A 25,261-nucleotide genomic window follows, 5' to 3' on the forward strand; every position below is an offset into this window, starting at 1 on the left:
GAAATACTTGTTCATTGACTGCTTTGTTAGTTGGCATCAGTGGTCCCTTCCAATTCTGCGACCCTGAACCTATGATCCAATGATTGATTTGTTTTGTTTTGTTTTGTTTTTCTAGCCATGCCCTGTATCCTGTCACAGTGAATATTATTTTTGGCAAAGGCTTGTATCCGACAACCCAGAAGAAAATTCAAGAATTCCACAAGCATTTTCAGATTTACGATGATGGTTTTCAATATGGGAGTCAGATACCAGAATGTTTTTTAAGGTAGTCATTTTATCTAATTCATTCATGGACACATTTCTATTTACTTGGCCATACTAAGGAAAGCATAGGGGCCATATAATATCACAGGCAAGATTTTAAGTAGATGGAGAACAAAGATATTTCTTTGTGATTTTAACTTTGAGGTTCGAGGAGGAAATAACTATTACTTTTCTTGTTTCAGTGAGGGAAGAGAGGAAATAGTATGTTATTATTTTGTTCCCTTTTTATTCTTCATTTGCAGTTTATTATCAGCTTTAGAGATAAGAATCCCATTATGCCTTAGTTACAGAAACCAACTGTTGAAATAATAAGAACCAGACATTATTGTCTTTATTCCTTTTTGAGAATTAAAGTGATATATGGAAATGACAATCTCTCTCATAGCTAGCTTAGGTTAATGGTTCATTGTTCACAAAATAAAATGAATAAAAGAGAAAACAGTTTTTTTTTTATCAAATGCTTTACTAACTTCTAGTTTACATCACTCATTTCTGCAAGATTTTGAGTTACAAATTTTCTCCCCTTTTTTCCCCCTACCCACCACCCCAAAACAGCGATCCCAGTGGATATCCCCTCCTCCATTCTGCTCTCTCCCATATCTTCTCCTGTACCTCCTCCCACTTTCCAGTAGGTCACAGTGGATCTCTATGCCCCCGTGCCTGTATATCTTATTTCCCAGTTACATGTAAAATAATATTAATAATAGTATATAAGTATATATATTTTAAACATTTGATTTTAAAACTTCGAATTCCAGATTCATTTCCTTCCTCCCTTGTCACCCACCCTTACTGGGAAGATAAGCAGTTCAATATAGGTTGTACATGTGTAGCTGTGCAAAACATTAGTGGATATATCGTAAAAGACTGATTATATTTCCCTCCCTCCTATCCCACCTCCCACTTGTTGTGTTCTCTGCTTTGATCCTGTCCCTTTTCAAAAGTGGGTGCTTCCAACTTCCCTCCCTCCCAGCCTGCCCTCCCTTCCATCATCCCCTCTCTAATCCCCTTCCCCCCTACTCTCCTGTAGGTTGAGATACCCTATTTATTGTGTATGTCATTCCCTTCCTAAGCCCAATTCAGTGAGAATAAGGTTGACCCATTCCCTTTTGCCTTCCTATTGTTCCCCTCCATTGTAACCATTTTCTCTTGTCTCTTCTATATGAGATAGTTTACCCCTTTCTGTCTCTCCCCATCTCCTCTCATTATATTCCTCTATCACCTCTTAATTTCACCTTTTAAGTATCATCCCTTCCCATTAAATTGGTCTTGCACCCACTATCTGTGTATACCTGTACACATATATGCACACATTCACATATGTATTCATATGCTCATATACCCACCTATATAGACATATATATATGTACATTTCTATTCCCTTCAACTATTTTCATACTGAGGACAATTATTGAAAATTTTTCCATGTAGGGATGCAAATAGTTCAACTTTGATAAGTTCCTTATGATTTCTTTTCCCTGTTTACCTTCTCATGCTCCTCTTTCTTCTTGTATCTGAATGTCAAATTTTCTATTCAACTCTGGCTTTTTCATCAAGAATGCTTGAAAGTCCTCTATTCCATTGAATGACTATATTTTCCCCTGAAACATGATACTCAGTTTTGCTGGGTAGGTAATTCTTGGTTTCAATCCCAGCTCCTTTGACCTCTGGAATATCATATTCCAAGCCCTTTGATCCCTCAGTGTAGAAGCTGCCAGATCCTGTGTTATCCTGATCAATATTCAAATTGTTTCTTCCTGGAAGCTTGTAATATTTTCTCCTTGATCTGAGAACTCTGGAACCTGGCTATAATATTCCTAGGAGTTTTCTTTTTGGGATCTTTTTCAGGAGGTGATTGGTGGATTCTTTCAACCTCTATTTTGCCCTCTGGTTCTAAAACATCAGGGCAATTTTCCTTGAGAATTTCTTGAATGATGATTTCTAGCTTCTTTTTTTGATCATGGCTTTCAGGTAGTCCAATAATTTTTAAATGATCTCTCCTGGATCTATTTTCCAGGTTATTGGTTTTTCCAATGAAATATTTCACATTGCCTTCTGTTTTTTCATTTGTTTGGATCTGTTTAATAATATCTTGATTTATCATAATGTTACTAGCTTCCATTTGGTCCACTCTAATTCTGAAGGAATGATTCTCTTCAGTGAGCTTTTGAGATTCTTTTCCCATCTGGCAAATTTGGCTTTTTAAGGCATTCTTCTCCTCATTGACTTTTTGAGCCTCTTTTGCCATTTGAGTTAGTCTATTTTTTAAGGTATTATTTTCCTCAGTTAGGCTATTGACTATAATTTCATAATTTTCTTGCATCATTCTCATTTCTCTTCCCAATTTTTCCTCTACTTCTCCTATTTAGTTTTCAAAATCCTTCTTAAGTTCCTCTATGGCCTGTATCCAGCTCATATTTTTCTTGGAAGCTTTTTGTTCAGGAGTTGTGACTTCATTGTCTTCTTCCCGTTCCATGCTTTGATCCTTTTTGTCCCTAAAATAGAAGTGTAAAGTTGGGTTGCTTTGCTTCCCTTGTTTGCTTATGTTGCCACTCAATTACTTGACTTTGGGCTTTTTTGCCACAGTAGGACTCTGCTACCAGACAGGGGAGCTTCATTCCAATAGCTGGGGTTTTCTAAGCTGCTGAAGGTATTAGTTGGGTGCCTTCTCTGAAGCCTCCACACACTCTGGAAAGCTGTTTGCACACCCCAGGACCTCTACCCTCTCACTTTGTCCTTAGCATCCATGGGTTGATCATTCTGGATACCTCCACAGCTGCTGGTGATCTGAAGTCCCTCCAGCTGGTGGCTGGCTGTGGCCACCCTTAGGATAAAACCTCCTGCTGCAGGGCTGGGGTCAGCTCCCAGAGTGCTGTGCTAGCCACTTCCTGCCAGCCTGCCTGGCTGTCCTCAGCAGGAGGTTAGCTTCTCTGTGTCATTTTGTGGGTTCTGTAGCTCCAAAGTTTGTTGAGGTCACCTTTTTACATGAATTGGAGGAGGTGGAAGCTGGAGCCCTGCGGAAGTCCTCTTTCTACTCCACCATCTTGACTCTGCCCCCAGAGAAAACAATTTTATTACTGATGTTTTGACAATTTCTGAATTCAAGAATATTGACTTTCCTCCACCTCCCCCGCTTCTCTCCCCCTAAAGAACCTTTCTTCTCCATTAATTTATATAATATTTTCTTCCATTCACCTCTGCTTAGTAGTAATTGTCCCCTGTGTAACGGCACTTTTTCTTGCATAGTTAATCAGCTTATTTTGTGATCTTTCAGAAAATCACAGAATTTGAAAGTTGGAAAGCATTAATTTCAGTTAATTTCAATTATACAAAAATATTCCCAATGTACTATATTTGACAAGTGGTCATCTACTTGTCAATGGAAGCCTAAAGATCTCTAAGAAGAGGGAACTCACCACCATTTGAGGTAGCCACCTTCTGGAGAACTCAGATTATTGAGATGTCTTTCTTGACATCCAGTCAAAAATTGCTTTCTTGGCAAATTCTACCCACTGCTTCTGGTTCCTCCTGTATTCTCCCCTCACTAGACCTCATCTGGAATATTGTATTTGTCTTGGTCACATAATAAGGAGACTGATAGGCCAGAGAATGTCAAGATTGGGACAACCAGTATGGTCAAGAATCTTAAATACCAGTCATGTGAGCATTTGTTAGGTTTGCAAAGAGGGCAATTTAAGCTTGCTGGAAGATTTTGGGATCTTTCAGAGGATCAGAGAATTTGAAAGTCAGAACAGACTTCATTGGTCATTAATTTCAACCCATATACCAAAAGTAACCCCAGTGTGCCATATTAAAGAAAAAGGCTATCTGATTTCTTGTTAGTGATCTTCAGCTGTCTTTTCTTGGAAGTTTTGCCTGTCTTAACTCAGCCCATTTTTGTTAGCTTTTTTTCTTTTCTTTCCATACACTAACTCATATTGAACTTGCAAGCCACTAAAATATTCACATCTTTTTGAGAGCAACTTCTTTCTATCCAAATCTCCCCATCTTATACCCATGATGTTGACTTTTGTACCCAAGAGCAAAACTTTATATAATCTCTATTTAAGTTCATCTAATTATTTTTTGCCCAGTTCTCTAGAACAGATGTGTCAGACTTGTAGCCAAGGGGATACATGGGTTTCTCAAAACTCCTGAATTCATCCTGAACCAGATTGCAATGTAATTGAAAAATGTCTAATGAAATAAATAAAACTACAGTAAAATATAGTTGGGTAGCTAGGTGGCACAGTGGATAGTGTATTGAACCTGAAGTCAGAAAGATCCATCTTCCTGAGTTCAAACCTGGCCTCAGAGACTTATTAGCTGTGTGACCTTGGGGAAATCACTTAACCCTGTTTGCCTCAGTTTTTTATCTGTAAAATGAACTAGAGAAGGAAATGCAAACCACTCTAGTATCTTTCCCAAGGAACACCAAATGAGGCCACGCAAAGTCAGACACGACTGAAACAAATGAACAACAAAAATATAGTTCTAGTTCATGGTTTTCTAAGTCCTCAGATATCATTTTCTGCTTGAATTTAGCCCAGCTGCTCTAGAATGACAAAATCCTTTTAGATCCTGACTCTGTCATGTGGTCTATTATCTTATTCTCCTAGCTTATGCAAATTTGATTAATGTACCATAAACTACATGATTTTATCTAAGTATTTGATAAAAGTGTCCAACAATATACCCTGGGGTACTCTATTGGAAACTTCTTTCCACGATGATATGCCATTAACAACACTGTCCTTTGAATCTGCTCATCCTACCAGGTCTCAATCTATCCTGTTGTATTATCACTTAATTCGTATCTTTCCACACAAGTAGTAAAATCTATTTTAGCAAAAGCTTCAGTAAAATCTATGTAAACTGTATCTACAGCATTCCCCTCTACTGGTTTGGGGCTTCTGTTGGGAAAAAAATAAAACAAATGGGGTTAATCTGGCATGACCTGTTCTTGATTAAGTCATTCTGGCTCTTTGTAATCATCAGGTCTCTTTCTGGATGTCTGCCAGCCATCTCTTTAATGGTCTGTTTTAGCATTTTCCCGGGAATAAAAAGTCAAGTTCATTGACCTACTGATTATAGGCTCTATTATCTTCCCTTTTAAAAAATGTGGCAAAACTTTTCCCTTTTCTCTTCTCCAATCTTGTGGAGCCACTCATGTTTCCCACAGTTGTTCATATATCACTGCCAGGGGCCTAACAATCATGTTTGCCAGTTTTCTCAAGATCTGAAGGTGGTGTTCATCTGGGCCAGGGAATTTGAATCATGCATGGAAGCTGGTTTCTCTCTTACTATACCCTTACTTATCTCACATGTTAACTCCCTGTATATCCTTTTTGTTCTGTCATTATCAGTACAAGCTTCATTTCTCCATTGCAGAGAAAAAAAAAAGGTAAAAATGGAGGTATTCCTCCTCCTCTCAGTTTTAAGATGTAATCCTATCTACCTAGAGCAAAGGGCTAACCTTTTCTTCCATCTTCCTTCTTCCTACAAGGGTAATAAACCTCTCCTCTTTTGATGGGCTTAGGTTTCCTCTTCATTCTGAAGTTTGGTGTTTCTGACATTTTTTACAAGACTCCCATTCATCTTATTCCCTACAACATTTGTTTTCATACTTTTGTTTCCATCTCCTGTCCTTTCTTTGTAAAACCTAAATTGCTTGGTGAGTTCCCTGTGTATCCACTTGAGACTGTTCAGACAAATCCTATTTTTCCTCCTCATTAGAATTATTTCCTCTTTGTTCTTTCAAAATTTCATTCTTGAGAATCTCTTATATGTTCTGGGCAGCTTTTCTTTTAAGCATTTTAGTTCATGGGATCCTAGCTATGTTTCCTCAGAACCCTTTGGAATCTGCTTTCCCCAAATCTAGGGCATATTCACATTGTGCACAGAATTATTTTACTTTTTTATCACAAACTCCAGGGCAGAGTGGTCACTTTCCTGTAGGGTTCCCATCATTTCCCCCCTCATCACCAGTTCTCTGGTATTGACAATCACTTCCAAAGTGAACTTTCCCTTTGTTGATACCTCTACCTTTTGAAGGATGAGATTTTCAGTAACACAAGTCAAGAAGCTCTAACTGACCTGATTTTGACTGAAAACTTCAGCAGATGTCTAGATAATTGAAGTTTCCCATGACTGTTACAGTCAAGCCTCTATCCCAGGCTTGTGATTTGTTTTCCAAAATCCTTATCTGTTTTCTCTTTCTGTCCTGGTGGTTTATAGTGTACTCCATTGACAAAAATAAACTTATTTCTTCCTCCTTTGTCTACTCAGATATTCTTTATTAAGCTCTCCCTTTCTGGTTCCTGGATTTTCTCATATGTCTATACCTTATTAACATACCTACCCTTTTTCCTGTCCTGTTTCTTTTGAAAAAGGCATACCCATCCATAGCCATGGTCTAGTCATGGGTTTCAGCTCACCAAGTTTCAATGGTACCTATGAGACATAATGTAGACTCTTTCCCAAAAGTCAATGAGTAGAATGAGACAGGAAACTTTGTAAGAACCTATTTCCTTCCTCAAAGTTAATCTTACAAGGATCTAAGTGTTAATTTGCAAAACATGCTAAAACAGCATCATCCCCCCCCTTCCCTTTCTGTTTATGAATGTTTGTTCAAGTTCATGGAATTTTAGTTTGATCTGAAAAAGGAACTCAATAGAAATGGAAATAACTTTCACAGCAATTTAGCACCCTACTTTATGCTCTATGATCATAGTTCGAGCTACATCAAAAGTGCCCTTCAAATGAATTTCTAACTGTTCTTATCACCCGTAGAAACTGGTCAAAATCCAGAAGGTGGCTTCTGAATCTATTTGAAAAAAGCATTCCTGATCTAGAGAGGGACAGAACTTCGGATGATCTAGTAAGTGTTTTCAAGTCTTTGTTAAATATTAAATTAAAATATGAAATTATTTTGGGTTTTTCAATGTAGTATAATAAACATTTATTAAACACTTGTGTACAAAGCATTGTATTAAGAACAGTGAGATATAAGACATGACTATGGGGGACAGGGAAGAAATGTTTACCAATAATTATGATATAAGACAGAATGTGATCATATTAAAGGATATACCAAAAGAAAGTGCTGTGAGAAGTCTGTGGATCTCTTGATCTTTTCAAGGTAATGACTCAGCTAAGGCTTCAAGGAAGGGGCTGACTGACCCTTGAATTATGCTTTCAAGGAAGGATTTCAGGAAATGTTGGATAAGAATACTCAGCAGGAAAAGAAAGTCCATCCCAGAGAGAGGGAATAATGTGAAGCAAGGAAATGGGAAAGGGTAAGATGAATGGAGAAGGCCATAAGGAGTCCAGTTTGGTCTGATCATAGAAGGGAACAGGGTGAGATAAGGCTACAACCATATTACAAAATCACAGAGTCTCAGAGATAGAAGAGGAACTTTGGATCTATACTTGAATAAGCATCCAACTATGGTATATCCAGCAACTGGTTATCCAGACTTTGCTTGAAGACCTGTAGTAATGGGGAACCTACCACCTCCCAGGACAGTCCACTGCCCTTTTGTATAATTTCAACTGTTGGGAAGCTTCTACTTAATTCAAGTACAAATTTCCTCGTTATAATTTCCCCCCTTTTCCCCTAATCCTGCTTCCTGGGGACACAAAGACCAGGACACGTTAGAACCAGATTATGGAGAGCCTTGAATACACAGCTAATGTCATGATGCTTTTTTATAGGTCTTGGAGACCTTGGGAAGTTTTTTGAGCAGGGCAGTGATATGATCAGAGAAGTGAATTTGAATTATAGAGGGAAAAGAATAGGTAGATGAAGAAAAGAGAAAAAATAAAGTTCTATAAAAGCTAGTGTTACAATCTATCATACTTTTTTCTTCTTTAGAGAGAGGATGGCATCATGGTGTAATGCAAATAACAGTGAACTGGGAGTGAAGCTGCCTTGGTTCTAGTTGTAACCAGTGTACTGCTACGGGAAATCATTCAGATTCTCTGGGCTTCATTTTTCTCACATATAAAATTGAAGGATTGGGCTAGATGGTTTCCAAGCACATCTCCTGCCTGATATTCAGTGATTCTAAGCATATTCCTCTAGAGCAATTGCAAAATATCTTTAATACCTTCTACTCTTTAAAGAAACCTTTGAAAAAGAAGTAAGGGAATCTATAAAATTCAGCTGTATAGAAAAGATCACCAGAAATAGACTTTGCAAACTACTCTTTCCTACTGTTCCTTGGATAGCACCCTGGTGTGAAGAAAGTGAAATTTCCACTGGAGAGTCTTAAGTATCCTCCTCTCCACCCAGAAGCAAATTATCTGATTGTTTTGTTTATGGCAGCAGAAGGTTGAACAAGAAGGCAGATTATGGTAGCTACCCTGCTTATGAAGTTGGGAAAATTTTCTGTTTCATATCCAGATGGGGATTAACCTAGTTTTAGCTGAGACCCTGAATTTTGTGCTAAGAGCTCAGGGAAAAAAATCACACACATGAAAATAATATGCCAAAATTCACAGGCAGAACAGACAGAGTTCTGGTTTCTAAGGTTACAGTTGAAATTTCCCTAAAGGTAAATTATCTCAGAATAATGTTCTTTTTTCCTGCTTTGGAAGGTTTAGGGCATTACTGATCATTTGAACTGAGCAAAATCAAACTAGGTTTCAATCTGTCATAATGAAATAGGCAATTTTTGCACTTCTCATATTAAGTAATAGCAGTGGTGTATCTGTCTTCTACAGAGAAGACTACAAAAACTCCATCATGTCTCTTATGATTCAATTCCATTCAAAATTCATTATTTTGTGTAGGGCTCTGTGCTAATTGCTAAGGATCCAGACACAAAAATAAGACAGCACCTGCTTGGATTCTACTGTGATGTTTACTGTAATTATCTTTGCAATTTGTTTTGTTTTAGATCTAGCTGATAATTTTGGCTGATAGGAAACAATCAAAATGAAGAGAATTCAGTAGGTTGACTTAAGGTATTGAGTAAGGGGATCCATGAAAAATAGAGCTGATGAAATATTGATGGGCAGAAAGGGGAAGGGCTGATGAGGAAGATGGCTGCTGATTAAATTCCACAGTTTTCTAAATTTCACTTTATAATTGTAGCCAACCCTGATACCAAAGTATTGAACGTGTGTAAAAAGCATGTTGAGATTGTATGTGGGGTTACCAAGGGGTAAAAATGGTAAGGAGTGGCCTTAATTATTCATTTTATACTTATGTATTGTTTTCCCTCAGCTCCTCAAAACTTACATGTGTGACAAATGCCAATAAACAAATTGATTTTTTTCCTATTCAGATTGGAAGAAATCTGTATTTTTTTTAGGAGATTAGTCTATAAGTCAAGAAAAGCTATCAGAGTAAAATATAATCGTTCAGACTTGACTTTAGCTAAGAAGTCAGTTTGGGTCATCATAGCACCACACATTTAGATAAGGTTTTCAGAATGTTTGACAGAATGTTTTAAGGTTTTCAGAATGTTTGACACACATTATTTCATTCATTCTGAGGTAGGTACTGTTACTGTCAAAGGACAACTAGGTGGTACAGTGGATAGAATTCCATGCCTGAAATCAGGAAGACCTCATGTCCTGAGTTAAAATCTAGCCTGTGTGAACCCAGACAAGTCACTTAACCCCGTTTACCTCAGTTTCCTCATCTGTCAGATGAGCAGGAGAAAGAAATGGCAAACCACTCCAGGATCTTTGCCAAGAAAACCCCAAGTGAGGTCACAAAGAGTCAGATATGACTAAAAAATGACTGAACAACAGTACTGTTATAGGGAAACTGAGGCTCAGAGAGGTTAAATGACTTACTGAAAATTACACCTTGAATAAGTATTGCACTAGATTCAAACCCAAATCTTTTCTGACTCCCAAGTCCTGTGATCTGTCCATCATACCATTGTTTCTCATACAATATTCTCATTATGTACTTCTCCTTCTCTTCTTCTCCTCTCCAAAGGAAGGTAAAAAATTTTTAAATTTATTTGCTATTAGTTTACAACATTCAGTTCCACAAGTTTTTGAGATCCAAATTTTCTCTCTCCCTATCCCCCATGGGGGCATGCAATCCAATATATGTTCTACATATATCTTCACATTAAACATCAGTCAGGTTGTAAAGAAGAATTATAGCCAATGGAATGAATAATCCAAAATGAAAAAGGGAGCAAGTAGTTTGCTTCAATCTTAATTCAGACTCCTTAATTCTTTCTCTGGATGGGGATAGCTTTTTTCCATCCTGAGTCCTTTAGAGTTGTCTTTTAACCTTGCATTGCTGAGATGAGCCCAGTCTATCATAGTCAGTCATCATAGATATTACAATGTGTTTGTAATTGTGTTCAATGTTCTCCTGGTTCTACTCAGCATCAGTTCATATAAGTCTCTCCAGATTATTATGAATTCTGTCTGCTCCTCAGTTCTTATAGTACAGTAGTATTCTATTGCATTCATATACCACAACTTGTTTAGCCATTCCCCAATTGATGGACATCCCCTTGATTTCTAATTTTTTGCCACCGCAAAAAAAACTGCTATAAATATTTTTTCTATATGTGGGTCCTTTTCCCACTTGTATGATCTCTTTGGGATAGAGCCCTAGAAATGGTATTGCTGGGTCAAAGGATATGCCCATTTTTATAGCCCTTTGGGCATATTTGCAAATTGCTCTCCAGAATGGTTCACAACTCTACCAACAATGCGTTAGTGTTCCAATTTTCCCACATCTTTCCCAGCATTTTTCTGTTTTGTCATGTTAACCAATCTGACCAGTGATTTGTGGTACCTAAGAGTTGTTTTGTTTTGCATTTCTCTGATCAATAGTGATTTAGAACATTTTTTCATATGCTTATAGATGTCTTTAATTTCTTCCTCTGAAAACTGTGTGTTCATATCTTTTGACCATTTATCAATTGGGGAATGACTTGTATTCTTATGAATTTGACTTAGTTCTCTATATGTTTTAGAAATGAGGCCTTTATCAGAGATACTGGTTATAAAAATTCTTTCAGCTTCTCTCCTAATGTTGGTTACATTGGCTTTGTTTGTACAAAAACTTTTCCATTTAATGTAATCAAAATTATCCATTTTGCATTCCATAATGCTCTCTGTCTCCTGTTTGGTCATAAATTCTTCCCTTCTCCAGGTAAATTATTCCTTGTCCTCCCAGATTGCTTATATTATCAGCCTTTATATCTAAATCATGAACCCATTTCGATTTGATTTTGGTATACAGTGTAAGATACTGCTCCGTGCCCAATTTCTCCCTTATTATTTTACAGTTTTCCGAGCAGTTTTTGTCAAATAGTGAGTTCTTATCCTAGAATCTAGGGTCTTTGGGTTTATCAAACAGTAGATTACTACAGTCATTGACTACTGAGTGTTGAATATCTATTCTTTTCCACTGATCTACCACTCTATTCCTCAACCAGTACCAAGTAATTTTGATGACTGCTGCTCTATAATATAGTTTAAAATCTGGTATGGGTAGGCCACCTTCCCTAGCATTTCTTTTCATGAATTCCCTTGATTTTCTGTTTTTTTGATTTTCTTTTCATTCTTCCAGATGAATTTTGTTACTATTTTTCTAGCTCTATAAAGTAATTTTTGGTAGTTTGGTATGACACTAAATAGGTAAATTAATTTAGGTAAAATTGTCATTTTTATTATATTAGCTCAGCCTAACCACAAGCAACTGATATTCTTCCAGTTATTTAAATCTGACTTTATTTGTGTGAAAAATGTTTTGTAATTGTATTCATATAGTTCCTTGATATGTTTTGGCAGGTAGACCCCTAAATATTTTATAATGTCTACGGTAACTTTAAATGGAATTTCTCTTTCTCTTTCTTGCTATTGGACTTTGTTAGAAATATATAGGAATGCTGAGGATTTATTTGGGTTTATTTTATATTCTGCAAATTTGCCAAAGTTATTTATTATTTCAAGTAACTCTTTACTTGATTCTCTAGGATTCTCTAAGTATATCATCTGCAAAGAGTGATAGCTTAGTCTCTTCTTTACCTATTCTAATTCCTTCAATTTCTTTTTCTTCTCTTATTGCTATAGCTAACATTTCTAGTACCAAATTGAATAAGAGGGGTGATAGTAGACATCCTTGTTTCACCCCCAATCTTATTGCAAATGCTTCTAGCTTATCCCCATTACATATAATACTTGCTGATGGTTTTAGGTAGATACTATTTATAATTTTAAGGAAGCCTCCATTTATTCCTATGCTTTCTAGTACTTTTTATAGGAATGGGTGTTATATTTTGTCAAAAGCTTTTGCTGCATCTATTGAAATAATCATATGGTTTCTACTAGTTTTGTTGTTGATATGATTGATTATACTGATAGTTTTCCTAATAGTAAACCAGCCTTACATTCCTGGCATAAATCCTACCTGATCAAAGTATATTATTCTCATGATAAGTTGCTGTAGTCTTTTAGTGAATTTCTTATTTAAAATTTTTGCACCTATATTCATGAGGGAAATTGGTCTATAATTGTCTTTCTCTGTTTTGGCTCTTCATGATTTAGGTATCAGTACCATATTTGTGTCATAAAAAGAATTTGATAAGAGACCTCCAATTTTCCCCAATATTTTAGAAAGTATTGGAATTAATTATTCTTTAAATGTTTGATAGATTTCACTTCTAAATCCAGCTGGCCTTGGAGTTGATGACTTGTTCAATTTCTTTTTCTGAGATGGGGTTATTTAAGTATTTTACTTCCTCTTCTGTTAATCTGGACATTTTATACTTTTATAAACATTCATCCATTTCACTAAGATTGTCAAATTTATGGGCATTTCATTGGGAAAAATAATTCCTAATTATTGTTTTAATTTCCTCTTCATTGAAGGTAAGTTTACCTTTTTTATTTTTGATACTGGTAATTTTATTTTCTTCTTTCTTTTAATCAAATTGACTAAAAGTTTATCAATTTTATTGTTTTTGTTCATAAAGCCAGCTCTTAGTTTTATTTATTCATTCAGTAGTTTTCTTAATTTCAATTTTATTAATCTCTTCTTTGGTTTTCAGTATTTCAATTTAGTATTTAATTGGGGATTTGCAATTTGTTCTTTTTCTAGCTTTTTCATTTGCATGCCTAATTCATTGATCTCCTTTTCCTCTATTTTATTCATTTAAGCATTCACAGATATAAAACTTCCCCTAAGAACATCTTTCACTGTATCCCATTAGTTTTGGTATGTTGTCTCATTGTTGTCATTCTCTTGAATGAAGTTGCTGATTGTTTCTATGATTTGTTGTTTGACCCACTCATTCTTTAGGATAATATTATTTTGTTTCCAATTAGTTTTTATTTTTTTGTTGTTTTTTAAAGCAATTGAGGTTAAGTAACTTGCTCAAGGTTACATGGCCAGTTATTTTGTGTGGGTGCTAAGTATCTAAGGCTGGAACCGATCCCAGGTCTCCCAACTCCAGGGCTGGTGCTTTTATTCACTGCGCCACCTGACCACCCCTCCAATTAGTTTTTAATCTATCTTCCCATGGCCCTTTATTACATATAATTTTTTATTGCATCATGATCTGAAAAAGATATTTTGTCCTTCTGCACTGGACTGTGAAGTTTTTATACCCTAGTACATGGTCAGTTTTTTTTTTTTTTGTATGTGCCATGTATTGTTGAGAAGAAGGTATATTCCTTTTTATCCTCCTTCAATTTTCTCCACAGGTCTGTCATATCTACCTTCTCTGAAATTCTATTCACCTCCTTAACTTGTTTCTTGTTTATTTTGAGGTTAGATTTATCAAGTTCAGAAAGGGGGAGGTTGAAGTCCCCAACTCGTATAGTTTTGATGTCTTTTTCTTCCTCTAACTACCTTAACTTCTCTAAAAATCTGGCTGCTATACTACTTGGTGCATATTTATTTAATGACATTACTTCAATGTCAGTGGTACCTTTTAGCAGAATATAGTTTCCTTCCTTAGCTCTTTTAATTAGATCTGTTTTTGTTTTTGCTTTGTATGAGATTAAGATTGCTACCCCTGCTTTTTTTTTTAACTTTAGCTGAAGCATACTATATTCTACTCCAGTCTTTCACCTTTACCTTATGTGTATCCCTCTGTTTCAATTGTGTTTCTTGTAAACAGCATATTGTGGTATTATGGTTTTTAATCCATTCTGCTCTCCACCTCCATTTTATAGGTATGTTCATTCCATTCACATTTACAGTTATGATTACTATCTGTGTCCTTCTTTCCTTTCTATTTCCCTCATTTATGCTTTTATTTCTACCTTCTCACTTCCCTTTCTCAAGAGAGTTTTGCTTTTGACCACCCTCTCCCTCAATATTCCTTCCCCATCAGTTCCCTCCCTTTACCTAGCCTTTTCCCTTACTACTTCTCCACTTACTTCTAACTCCACTCCCCCTTTTCTTTCCCCTTTCTCCTCCTACTGCCTGTAGGGCACGTTAGATTTCTATACTTAACAAAGTAGGTTATTCTCTCCTTAGCCAAATCTGATAAGAGTAAACCTCAAACAAAGCTCTTCTCCCTACCTTCTTTCCCTCCACTATAAGTGTTTGTGTCTCTTCACATTAAATTCTATACTTAACTGAATGTTATTCCCTCCTTGAACCAAAACCAATGAGAGTAAAGCTCATGAAATGCTCATCTCCCTCCCTTCTTTCCCTCTACTATAATACGTGTGATGTAATTTACCTTTTTCTGCCTCCTCTTTTCCTCTTCTTCCATTAAAATCCCTTTGCACTCCTTAATTAGGTTTTTTATTATCACATCAGTTAATTTATACCCAAACTCTCTATCTATGTATATCCCTTTTAAAAAAGTGTCATAATAATTGTAAAATTCTCGAGATTAACAAGTATCATCCTCCTATATGGGGATGTAAACCGTTTGCTCCTATTGAATAACAAGTGTGTGTGTGTATGTGTGTGTGTGTGTGTGTGTGTGTGTGTGTGTATTTTTTCCCTGTTTACCTTTTTATGTCTCTCTTAAGTCTTGTATTTGAAGATCAGATTTTCCATTGAGCTTTGACTTTTTTACCAGGGAGGCCTGAAAGTCCCTTATTTCATTGAGTTTTATTTTTTTTTATATATTTATTTCATTTATCTCCTTGCCTGAAAGATTATGCTCAGTTTAGCTGGGTAGTTGATCCTTGGTTGTAGTCCATACTCCTTTGCCTTATGATATATCATATTCCAATCCCTCCGATCTTTTAATTTAGAAGCTGCTAGGTCCTGTGTGATCCTGATTAGTTCCACAGTATTTTAATTGTTGCTTTCTGGCTGCTTGTAATATTTTCTCCTTGACCTGATAATTCTGTAATTTAGCTATAGTATTCCTTGGAGTTTTCAATTTGGGTTCTCTTTTAGGAGGTGAATGGTGAAATCTTTCAATGACTATTTTGCCCTCTGGTTCTAGGACCTCAGGGCAGTTTTCCTTTATTATTTCTTGGAAGATTTCCAATAATGTCTAGGCTCTTTTTTATCATTGTTTTCCAGTAGACCAATAATTCTTAGATTCTCTCTCCTGGATCTGTTTTCCAGGTCAGTTGTTTTTTCAGTGAGATATTTTACATTTTCTTCTAGTTTTTCAATTGACTGATTTTTGATGCCTTATAGAGTCATTTGCTTCAGTTTGTCTAATTCTAATTTTTAAAGAGTTGTTTTCTTCAGTTGGTCTTTGAACCTCTTTTTCCATTAGGCCAGATTTTACTTTCAAGGATTTATTTTCTCCAGTTAGGTTTTGAATATCCTTCTCCATTTGACTCATTGTACTTTTTAAGGAGTTGTTCTCTTTTTCCATTTTGCCAATTGTACTTTTAAAATAATTGGTCAGTTTTTCTTCTACCTCTTTAATTTGTCTCTTAAAATCCTTCTTGAGCTCTTCCAAGAATGCTTTTTGGGCTTGAGACCAATTCATATTCCCTTTTGAGGCTTCAGATGTGTGTGTAGTGTCAAATGCTAACCTCTTCTGAATGTGAACCTTGTTCTTCCCTTTCACTATAATAGGTTTCTAAAGTCTTTGTTTTCCCAATTTTTTTTACCATTGTGATTGCCTGTTTCCTGACTTTTAAAGTGAATCTCTGCTTCTGGGGCACAGAGGGCTCTGATCAGTGCTTCAGGTTTCCACCTCTGCACCCCAGGGCTAGAGCTCAGGCAGGCTTAGATGCTGGTGGCCAGGCCACACTGGTGTCTGCCATTTTCCCTGGTTGTGTGAAGTCACACTTGGGGTTCTGGTGTTAGTGCTTGCTGGCTCTACCCCCAGGGGTTCATAGTCTCCCACTGGTCGGCTGACATGGGGCTTGTTAGGACACCTCCCATTCTGCACTTTAGCTTCTGCACAGCCACAGCCTCACCCCTCTCGTAGATCTCCCAAGGCTGCTACTGGTTCCACTATTTAAGGATTTTACACTGGGGCAATATTCTCTGAGTTTTCTGGGGTCAAAGAGGAGGATTAGAGCAGCTATGGTTCACTCAGCCATCTTGGCTACCAGAGATTCATTTAGGTGATTTTTGAGCATCTAGACTGTGGGCTGCTAGCTCCAGGAGTATCTACCACCATTCTGAAGCTCATAGATTGAACCACAATAGGTCCCTGACCAAGCTCCACTTCATGGCTGTATTTTGGGCCCTCCTGGCTTAGAGTGAATGTCAGTGGTAGCCATTTTTCCCTGATGGCATGGTCCTATTCAAAAACAAAGGACAAACACAACTATATTATTATATAAGAAGCCTGACAAATTATCAGCTAGGAGCTGGACAACTCTCTCTTCCTGTGTGAAAGCATTTCCTTTGTGGCCCATTTATCTTGCAAGAATTCCTTAAGGACACAATAATTTGGAAGTACTCAGGCTCCTTTCCCTCTGCTGCCCAAGTTGTTCACTTCTTTTCAACTCATTTTGTATTTCACATTCTAAAACTTTGATTTTTTCTTCATAGTATTATGAAATAAACAATTATTTTAAAGTAGGGATTCTTGTTCAAGTAGCTCATAAGCTATCATCAGTCAGATTCAAGTGCCTACTATGTGTCAGGCTCCATGCTAGGTGCTGCTGATAGAAAGACAAAATTGAAATAGCCCCTGCCCTCAAGAAACTTTTATTCCAGTAGAAAGAACATATGCACAAATACAGGCATATCTGAAACCAATACAAAGCCGATACAAGATAATCTTGGAGAATAAGTTACTATTATTTGAGAAAAATAAGAAGGGTCTCATGTAGAAAGAAACTAGGACCAGACGTATAGATCTGGTAGTCATCTCCATAGAGATATATATTGAATTCATGGGGCCAGATTAAATCACCAAGTGAAATAGTATATAGAGAAGAGACAAATTGACTCAGGATAGAATCTTGGGGGGGTGCATACCAACAGAGGATATGAGATGAGTGATAATCCAACTAAAAAGCAGAGAACCAGAAGAAAGCCATGCCATGTTACAAAAAAACGCTAGAGAGTATTCAGGATGAGAGTATCAACAATAATGTTAAATGCTGTAGAGAGGACAAGTAGGATGAGGATTGAGGAACAATCATTAAATTTAACAATTAAGAGTCCCTTGACAACTTTGAAGAGGCCCCTTTCAGTTGAGTGATTAGTTCAGAAGTCATACTGCTGTGAGTTTAGAAGAGAGTATGAGAAAAGGAAATGAAGGCAAAAAATAGAAAGGTTTTTTTTTTTTTAAAGAAATTTGAGAAAGGGATATAGGATGATAGCTAGGAGGGAACCATAGAATATAGTGATGTCTTTTCAAAGGATGAGATACCTTGGGTACATTTATAATCAGCAGGGAAAGAATAAATAGATAGGAATAAAATGATTATGGGAGAGAAGGAATAAGATAGAGAACCAAAGACAGAAAGAACGAAAATGACGATGATTATGGGAGGAATTTGCTGGAAAAGATGGTTGGGGATGTGATGGAGGTCACATGTGGAAGAGTTGGTCTTGATGAGGAATGGGGGCATCTTTTCAACAGAAACTGGAGTAAAGGGGAGAGAATGGAGTTCATATCAAGGAGTAGGAAGATGAGAAAAAGGAGTAAAGAATTTCTACCAAAATTGCAAGGAATTTGGAGTTTTAAGTATGTAGGTTTTTTTGTACAAATTCATATTTTTTTGCTGAGGTTTTACTGAAATCTAATATTAAATTTTAGACTGTTAAAACAGACCATAGTTTAAACTTTTATGAGGAACTAAGTATTTTCATTTGGTATTATTTCTGTTCTTTCTCAATGGAATTTACTAGTGGCCTTATGTTTTAGTACCCACTTTTAATGAAGTGATCTGTTATCTTGTGAATTGTGAAAGTAAGTACTAGCTGATAGATCATCATTGCACATATTTACACTCTGATTTTGCCAATTGTAGGATGGCATACTCTCTGAGAGAATACTGAGATACCAAAGAAAGAGAGGCCCATACCAGCTTGGTTATTAAATAGGCTTTATTAGGGTTAATTGAGGGAGCTTACTCATAAGAGGCCAATTGTCCTGGGTGACAGCTGGATGAAGTAAAATGGAACCCTGCATAAACCTCAGGTTAGGCCAGGCATTATATCGAAACAGAAGATGGAAGGCATAGTACCAGGGATGGCTTTGGGTCATGTGCAAGTTCTCCCATGGGATAGTTGGAGTTTCATTTGCTGTGCACATTTACTCGAGGTAGTTTAAATTCTCTGTGGAGTCATAAGTCACAGTCCCAGGCTCTGTCTACTGAATATAACAAAAGTTTCATCAAACTAGCTAAAGAGAAGTCTGAGTGTGAAGTTAAAAGTTGGTTATAGTTTTTATTTTTATTTTTTTGTCTATGCATTTGTCATGTATACATGATGGCATGGACATGTGATTTGAGTAATATTAGAATGTGAATGATCAGTATGAAAACTTAGGAGCTTCTGCCTCGACTACTAGATCAGGGGTTAGGGTGGGCACTGCCACTTCCAAGAGATATGCTTATATCTGCATGAGACTGGCTTCAGCACTGGGACACTATAGGATGAAGGAAAGGAGAAAGTGGGAAGGAGGTTTTAGCACCTACTTAGAAATCAGGAAGACATTAAAAGAAAAAGTAGAGAGCTTTCCATCAAGTTAACTTAAACTCTGGTGGAGGATGTTGATATAAGTATGCATTGCAGCATTTAAGAATCTGAAATAGATATCTTCTGATTATGGCATAATCTAGAAAAAAGTGGAAGACATACTGATCATTGAGCCCAACATAATGAACTCTGAAGAAGAGCCAGTCCCTGGTTTTAGTCATCAGATTTAATCTATTAGTGAATTTTCTTATCATTGCTATTGCAACATCCTGGTGAATCCTCCCTCCTTGAACTTCAGGTATGGTTTCTGTCGATATTGTCTGGCTTTTTGGTGGGTGTCCTCAAAGAAAACATAGTGCTCTGAGTGCTGAGAGGAGTGGGAAGGTTTTCCTAAATGTTCTGCCCAGAGATGTCACTGAAAAGTTATTTTCTGATGCCATCAAATTCAGATTAGAAGATATTTAGAAGGAACATCCTTTCAGGGTCATTTTTTTCCAAGAAAAGGAAGTAATTGTTACACCAGTGGATAATACTACATTGACTTCACTGTGTTCTTGCATAGGGGTTGGGCAGTTTGTAATATCAGGTCACCAGGTGGTTTCCAGGCATTTCTACATTGTTGGTCCATTAAGATGACATGAAAGAATTGTGGTTCCTATTTTTTCCCTATGGGTGCTTAACAACCATCTAATCCAGCCCTTTCACTTTACACATGAGGAAATTGAGCCCAAGATCATTACAATTAGCTGGCAGCATAGGTGGAATCAAGATTCCTTTCTCCCCAAATTAGTGTTTTACCCCCATGATATCATATATTCTATATATGTACTTTTTTCATTTCATACAATGGTGTTTTTTAATAAATATGAAGATCTTTATTCACAAAATCAAGACAATTAATGCTTGTACAATTCTTTGGCAGTTTTGTTTCAAACATCTTAGGTTGTAGGTATAATAGAAATAATAGGTAAATTTCATTTAAAAGCATTTTTTCCCATTTGATATAGACTTCAGTTATATCAGCCATAGTACTCAAGTTATATCCTTATCTCCTGTAGTTAGTTTTATGCTGGTCAAAGGATCTGAAATAAGAATATTTTGCATTGTACACAATTGTGTAATTTCATTGTCATAAATTAACAGATTTTATTTATTCATTAATGATTTTTGATTTATGTTTTCAATGGCATCTGGAACTTCTAATGAGGAAACTCAATCTCTTACTGTAAATTGGCCCTTTTATGCAGCTTCCATTCTTAGAGTATTTGCCTGGGGCACTGAAAGATTGGATGAGTTGCACAAGGTCACCCCATTAGTACCTCTCAGAGGCAAGACTTGAACCCAACTCTTAATGACTCTCTATTGATTATACCATATTGCCTTTCTAAATTTGATTTTAAATAAAGATTAGATATTAGAGGTATGTTACAAACAAATTCAGTTATTTAAAGTTTTAAGATTCATAGACTCAATGAAGGCCCTGTATACAGCTCACCTAAGATCAAAGACTTAAGCACTAAAAGCAATATTTAGAGATCATTTAATCCATTTAATCCCTCTCCCCATTTTTACAGGAGAATAGGTAGAGGCCAAGAGAGGGATTATTTCTTAAGGTCACTCATGTAGTATTAGCACAGTCAAAATTCACATCCAGGTCTGTGGACTCCACATCCTGCCTTCTTTCCTTTAAACCAGCACTTCTCAAACTTTTTGGCCTCAGGACCACTTTAAACTCTTAAACATTGTTGAAAACCATGAAGGATTTTTCTATATATGGGTTATAGCTCTTGATAAGTTTTAAAATATCAATTTATTAATTCATTTAAATTAGTAATAAAATACCATTGTATATTAACAAAATATTTTATGCAGAATAACTATTTTCCAAAACAAAAGAAATTGGAGAGGAGTGACCTTTATTTTAAAATATTTTTGCAAAGTTATTTCATGTCTCACTTAATAGTAGACAGTTGATTTTTCATCTCTGCTTCTACATTTCAGTCTGTTGTGGTTCAGTCATTTCATTTGTGTCCAACTCTTCATGACCCTCATTTGGGGTTTCCTTGGCAAAGATACTGGGATGGTTTGCCTTTTCTTTCTCCAGCTCATTTCACAGATGAGGAGATGGAGGCAGACAGGGTTAAATGACTTGCCCAGGGACACACAGTTAGTAAGTGTCTGAGTCCAGATTTGAACCCAGAAAGGTGAGTCTTTCTTACTTCAGGCCCAGTACTCTACTGCACCACATCCTGCTGTGATATGTGTTGTTTTGGTTTAAATATGCTAAGGAAAAAAAAACAGCCTCACTCTAACAGTAGTTGGAGGAGGGAAGAGTATCTAATAGTCTTTTCAGATAATTATTGATCATCTTCTTTGATACTACACTAAAACTCCACAAGTGATTGTTTCTTAAATGTTAGTTGCCATGTAGACTCTCAAGCCACATCAATGAATTTTTCATTCTCTGCTACATTAAAATACATTGATCTATTTTGAGTATACTAAATGGGTCTTTAACCGATGCCTGCCTGGTTTTGTAACATCATTGGTAATTTGGAAAATATTTGTTCACTGAGTTATTCAGATCTTCCAAATATTGACACATTTCATTAAACAATATAAAAAATTTCATTTGTTAGCATGATTTTGTTTCAGTGTTAAGATCAGAAAAAAAAAATAGTATTGGGAAGCTGTTAGGTTCACAGTGGCAGACATAAGTTTTCCAAAATTCTAATTTTCACTTGAAAGCTCAAATTTTATTATTGGCAACAAATGCTGTCACTTGTTTTCCTTTATGTGACAGGCTTGCTTTTGTCCATTTTAGAAAAAAATGTCTGCTAAATACCAGTGTGAATAACCATCATTTGTCTTTCAGTTGTTCTTTCAAGTAAAAATGGTGTTCCATGAACAAAGCGGCCAGTTCAGCTTTCATCTCAGTCCCACAAATGCTCTTTCTTTTCTTTTTTTAAATTAAATTTTATGTTTTTTTTTAAGTTTACATCATTTGTTTCCACAAGATTTTGAGTTACAGATTTTCTCCCCGTCTTTCCCCTACCCACCACCCCAAAACAGTGATCCCAGTGTATACTCCCTCTCCCAGTCTACTCTCTTACATATCCTACCCCATCTCTCCTCTGACTTTCAAGTAGGGCAAGATGGATCTCTGTACCCCAGTGCCTGTATAACTTATTTCCCAGTTGTATGTAAAAAAATAATACATATATATGTATATATATTTTAAACATTTTATTTTAAAACTTTGAATTCCAGATTTTTTCCCTTCCTCCCTCATCAGCCAAAGATAGGTAATTCAATATAGTTTGTACATGTGTAGCTACACAAAACATTTCCATAGTGGATATATTGTGAAAGACTGACTATATTTCCCTCCATCCTATCCCGCCCCCAGTTGTTTTATTCTCTACTTTGACCCTGTCCCTTTTCAAAAGTGTGTGCTTCTAATTTCCCTACCCCTAACCTGCCCTCCCCTCCATCATTCCCTTCTCATCCCCTTCCCTCCTACTCTCCTGTAGGGTGAGATACCCTATTTGGTGTGTATGTCATTCCCTCCCTAAGCCAAATTCAATGAGAGTAAGGTTGACCCATTCCCTTTTGCCTTCCTGTTCTTCCCCTCCATTGTAACAGTTTTTCCTTACCTCTTCTATATGAGATAATTTGCCCCATTCTGTCTCACCCCATCTCCTCTCATTATATTCCTCTATCACCTCTCAATTTCACCTTTTAAGTATCATCCCTTTCTATTAAATTGGTCCTGTGCCCTCTGTCTATGTATACCTGTACACATATATGCACACATTCACATATGTATTCATACGCCCATATACCCACCTATATAGACATACATATGTATGTGTATATATGTGTATATATATATATATATATATATATATATATAAACATTTATATTCCCTTCAACTATTCTCATGCTAAGAAAAGTTTCATAAGTTACAATTATTGTTTTTCTGTGTAGGAATGTAAATAGTTCAACTTTGATAAGTTCCTTATGATTTCTTTTTCCTGTTTACCTTCTTATGCTTCTCTTGCTTCTTGTATTTGAATGCCAGATTTTCTATTCAACTCTGTTTTTTCATCAAGAATGCTTAAAAGACCTCTATTTCATTGAATAACCATATGTTCCCCTGATACATGATATTTAGTTTTGCTGGGTAGGTGATTCTTGGTTTTAATCCCAGCTCCTTTGACCTCTGGAATATCATATTCCAAGCCCTTTGATCCCTCAGTGTAGAAGCTGCCAGATCCTGGGTTATCCTGATTGTGTTTCCACAATATTCAATTTTTTTTTCTTGGCAGCTTGTAATATTTGCTCCTTGATCTGGGAACTCCAGAATCTGGCTATAATTCCTAGGAGTTTTCTTTTGGGGATCTTTTTCAGGAGGTAATGGGTATATTCTTTCAACCTCTATTTTGTTCTCTGGTTCTAAAACATCAGGGCAATTTTCCTTGAGAATTTCTTGAAGGATGATTTCTAGGTTCTTTTTTTGATCATGGCTTTCAGGTAGTCCATTAATTTTTAAATGATCTCCCCTGGATCTCTTTTCCAGGTCAGTGGTTTTTTCAGTGAGATATTTCACATTGCCTTCTGTTTTTTCATTTTTTTTTTTTGGATCTGTTTAATATTATCTTGGTTTCTCATAAAGTCACTAGCTTCCATTTGCTCCAATCTAATTCTGAAGGAATTATTCACTTTAGTGAGCTTTTGAGATTCTTTTTCCATCTGGCAAATTCGGCTTTTTAAGGCTTTCTTCTCCTCATTGCCTTTTGAGCCTCTTTTGCTATTTGAGTTAGTATATTTTTTAAGGTGTTACTTTCTTCAGCCAGGTTGTTGACTCTCATTTCATAATTTTCTTACATCCTCATTTCTCTTCCCAATTTTCCTCCACTTCTCTTATTTGGTTTTAAAAATCCTTCTTAAGCTCTATGGCTTGTTACCAGCTCACTTTTTTCTTGGAAGCTTTTGGTGAAGTATTTCTGACTTTGTTGTCTTCTTGCCATTCCATGCTTTGATCCTTTTTGTCCCCAAAAAAGGAATCTAAAGTTTGATTGCTTTGCTTGCTTTGTTTTCTTTTGTTGCTCATGTTGCCACTCAATTACTTGACTTTTGAACTTTTTGCCACAGTATAACTCTGCTTCCAGAGAGGCGAACTTTGTCCCAAAATGCTGGGATTTTCGCAGCTGCCAGAGCTATTAGAAGGCTGCCCTCTCTGAAGCCTCCACATGTTCTTGCTCACTGATCACACACCCCAGGACCTCCACCCTAGACAGCAATCCAGATCCAAGCAGGTTAAAGCAACCCCTCAGAATGGTTGCTTGGTCTCTCTACAATCTGCAGGCCAGGAGCTCTGAAGCAGCCATATGGTGACTGCCACCACACCTCAGCTGCTTCTCCCTCCAGTGGCAGAGGCCGGACCTCACTCACAGACTCCTTTTTCCCAAAGTCTACACTGACCTCTCACTTTCTATTTATGGGTTGGTAATTCTGGAAACCACCACAGCTGCTAGTGTTCTGCTCTCCCAACATCCCCCTAGTCATTGCTGGTTGGGCTGCCCTGAGGCTAAAACCACGGGCTCACTTGGAGCTGGACTCTGTTCCCAGGGGTCTGTGATGAACTCTTCCTGTCCACCTGTTGGGCTGTCTTCAGTGGGAGATTTGTTTCTCTCTGTTGCTTTGTGGGTTCTGTAGCCCTTAAGTTTGTTTAGAGTCATTTTTTATAGGTATTTGAAGTGATTATGGGGGGAGCACAGGGAGTTTTCCTGTTTCTATGCTGCTGTCTTGGCTCCATCACAAATGCTTTTTCTTAAGACAACCATAGGCAGCTGAGTGGCACCATGTGTACAGAGTGCCATGCCTAGAGTCAGGAAAACTCATGATACTCCGGAGTTCAGATCTGACCTCTGATATTTACTATTTGCTTGACCCTGGCAAAT

General features: G+C 36.7%; 1 protein-coding gene across 3 annotated transcripts in view; it reads left to right on the top strand.

Annotated features, from left to right (window-relative positions):
* The window catches only part of CYP39A1 (cytochrome P450 family 39 subfamily A member 1), a 145,991-nt gene that overhangs the window by 21,498 nt on the left and 99,232 nt on the right, over positions 1-25,261 (top strand). For 2 of the 3 annotated variants that reach the window (XM_069065822.1, XM_069065824.1), the window contains exons 4-5: positions 116-265; positions 7,057-7,144. In XM_069065822.1, the coding sequence (XP_068921923.1) occupies positions 116-265; positions 7,057-7,144 (238 nt within the window). The remainder of the gene's footprint in view (positions 1-115; positions 266-7,056; positions 7,145-25,261) is intronic. The other variant, XM_069065823.1, reaches the window with a different exon arrangement.

Source organism: Petaurus breviceps, unplaced genomic scaffold (assembly GCF_028583685.1).
Source record: "Petaurus breviceps papuanus isolate PSGF00001 unplaced genomic scaffold, PetGlider_PUasm1.0 90701, whole genome shotgun sequence".
Lineage (NCBI taxonomy): Eukaryota > Metazoa > Chordata > Mammalia > Diprotodontia > Petauridae > Petaurus > Petaurus breviceps.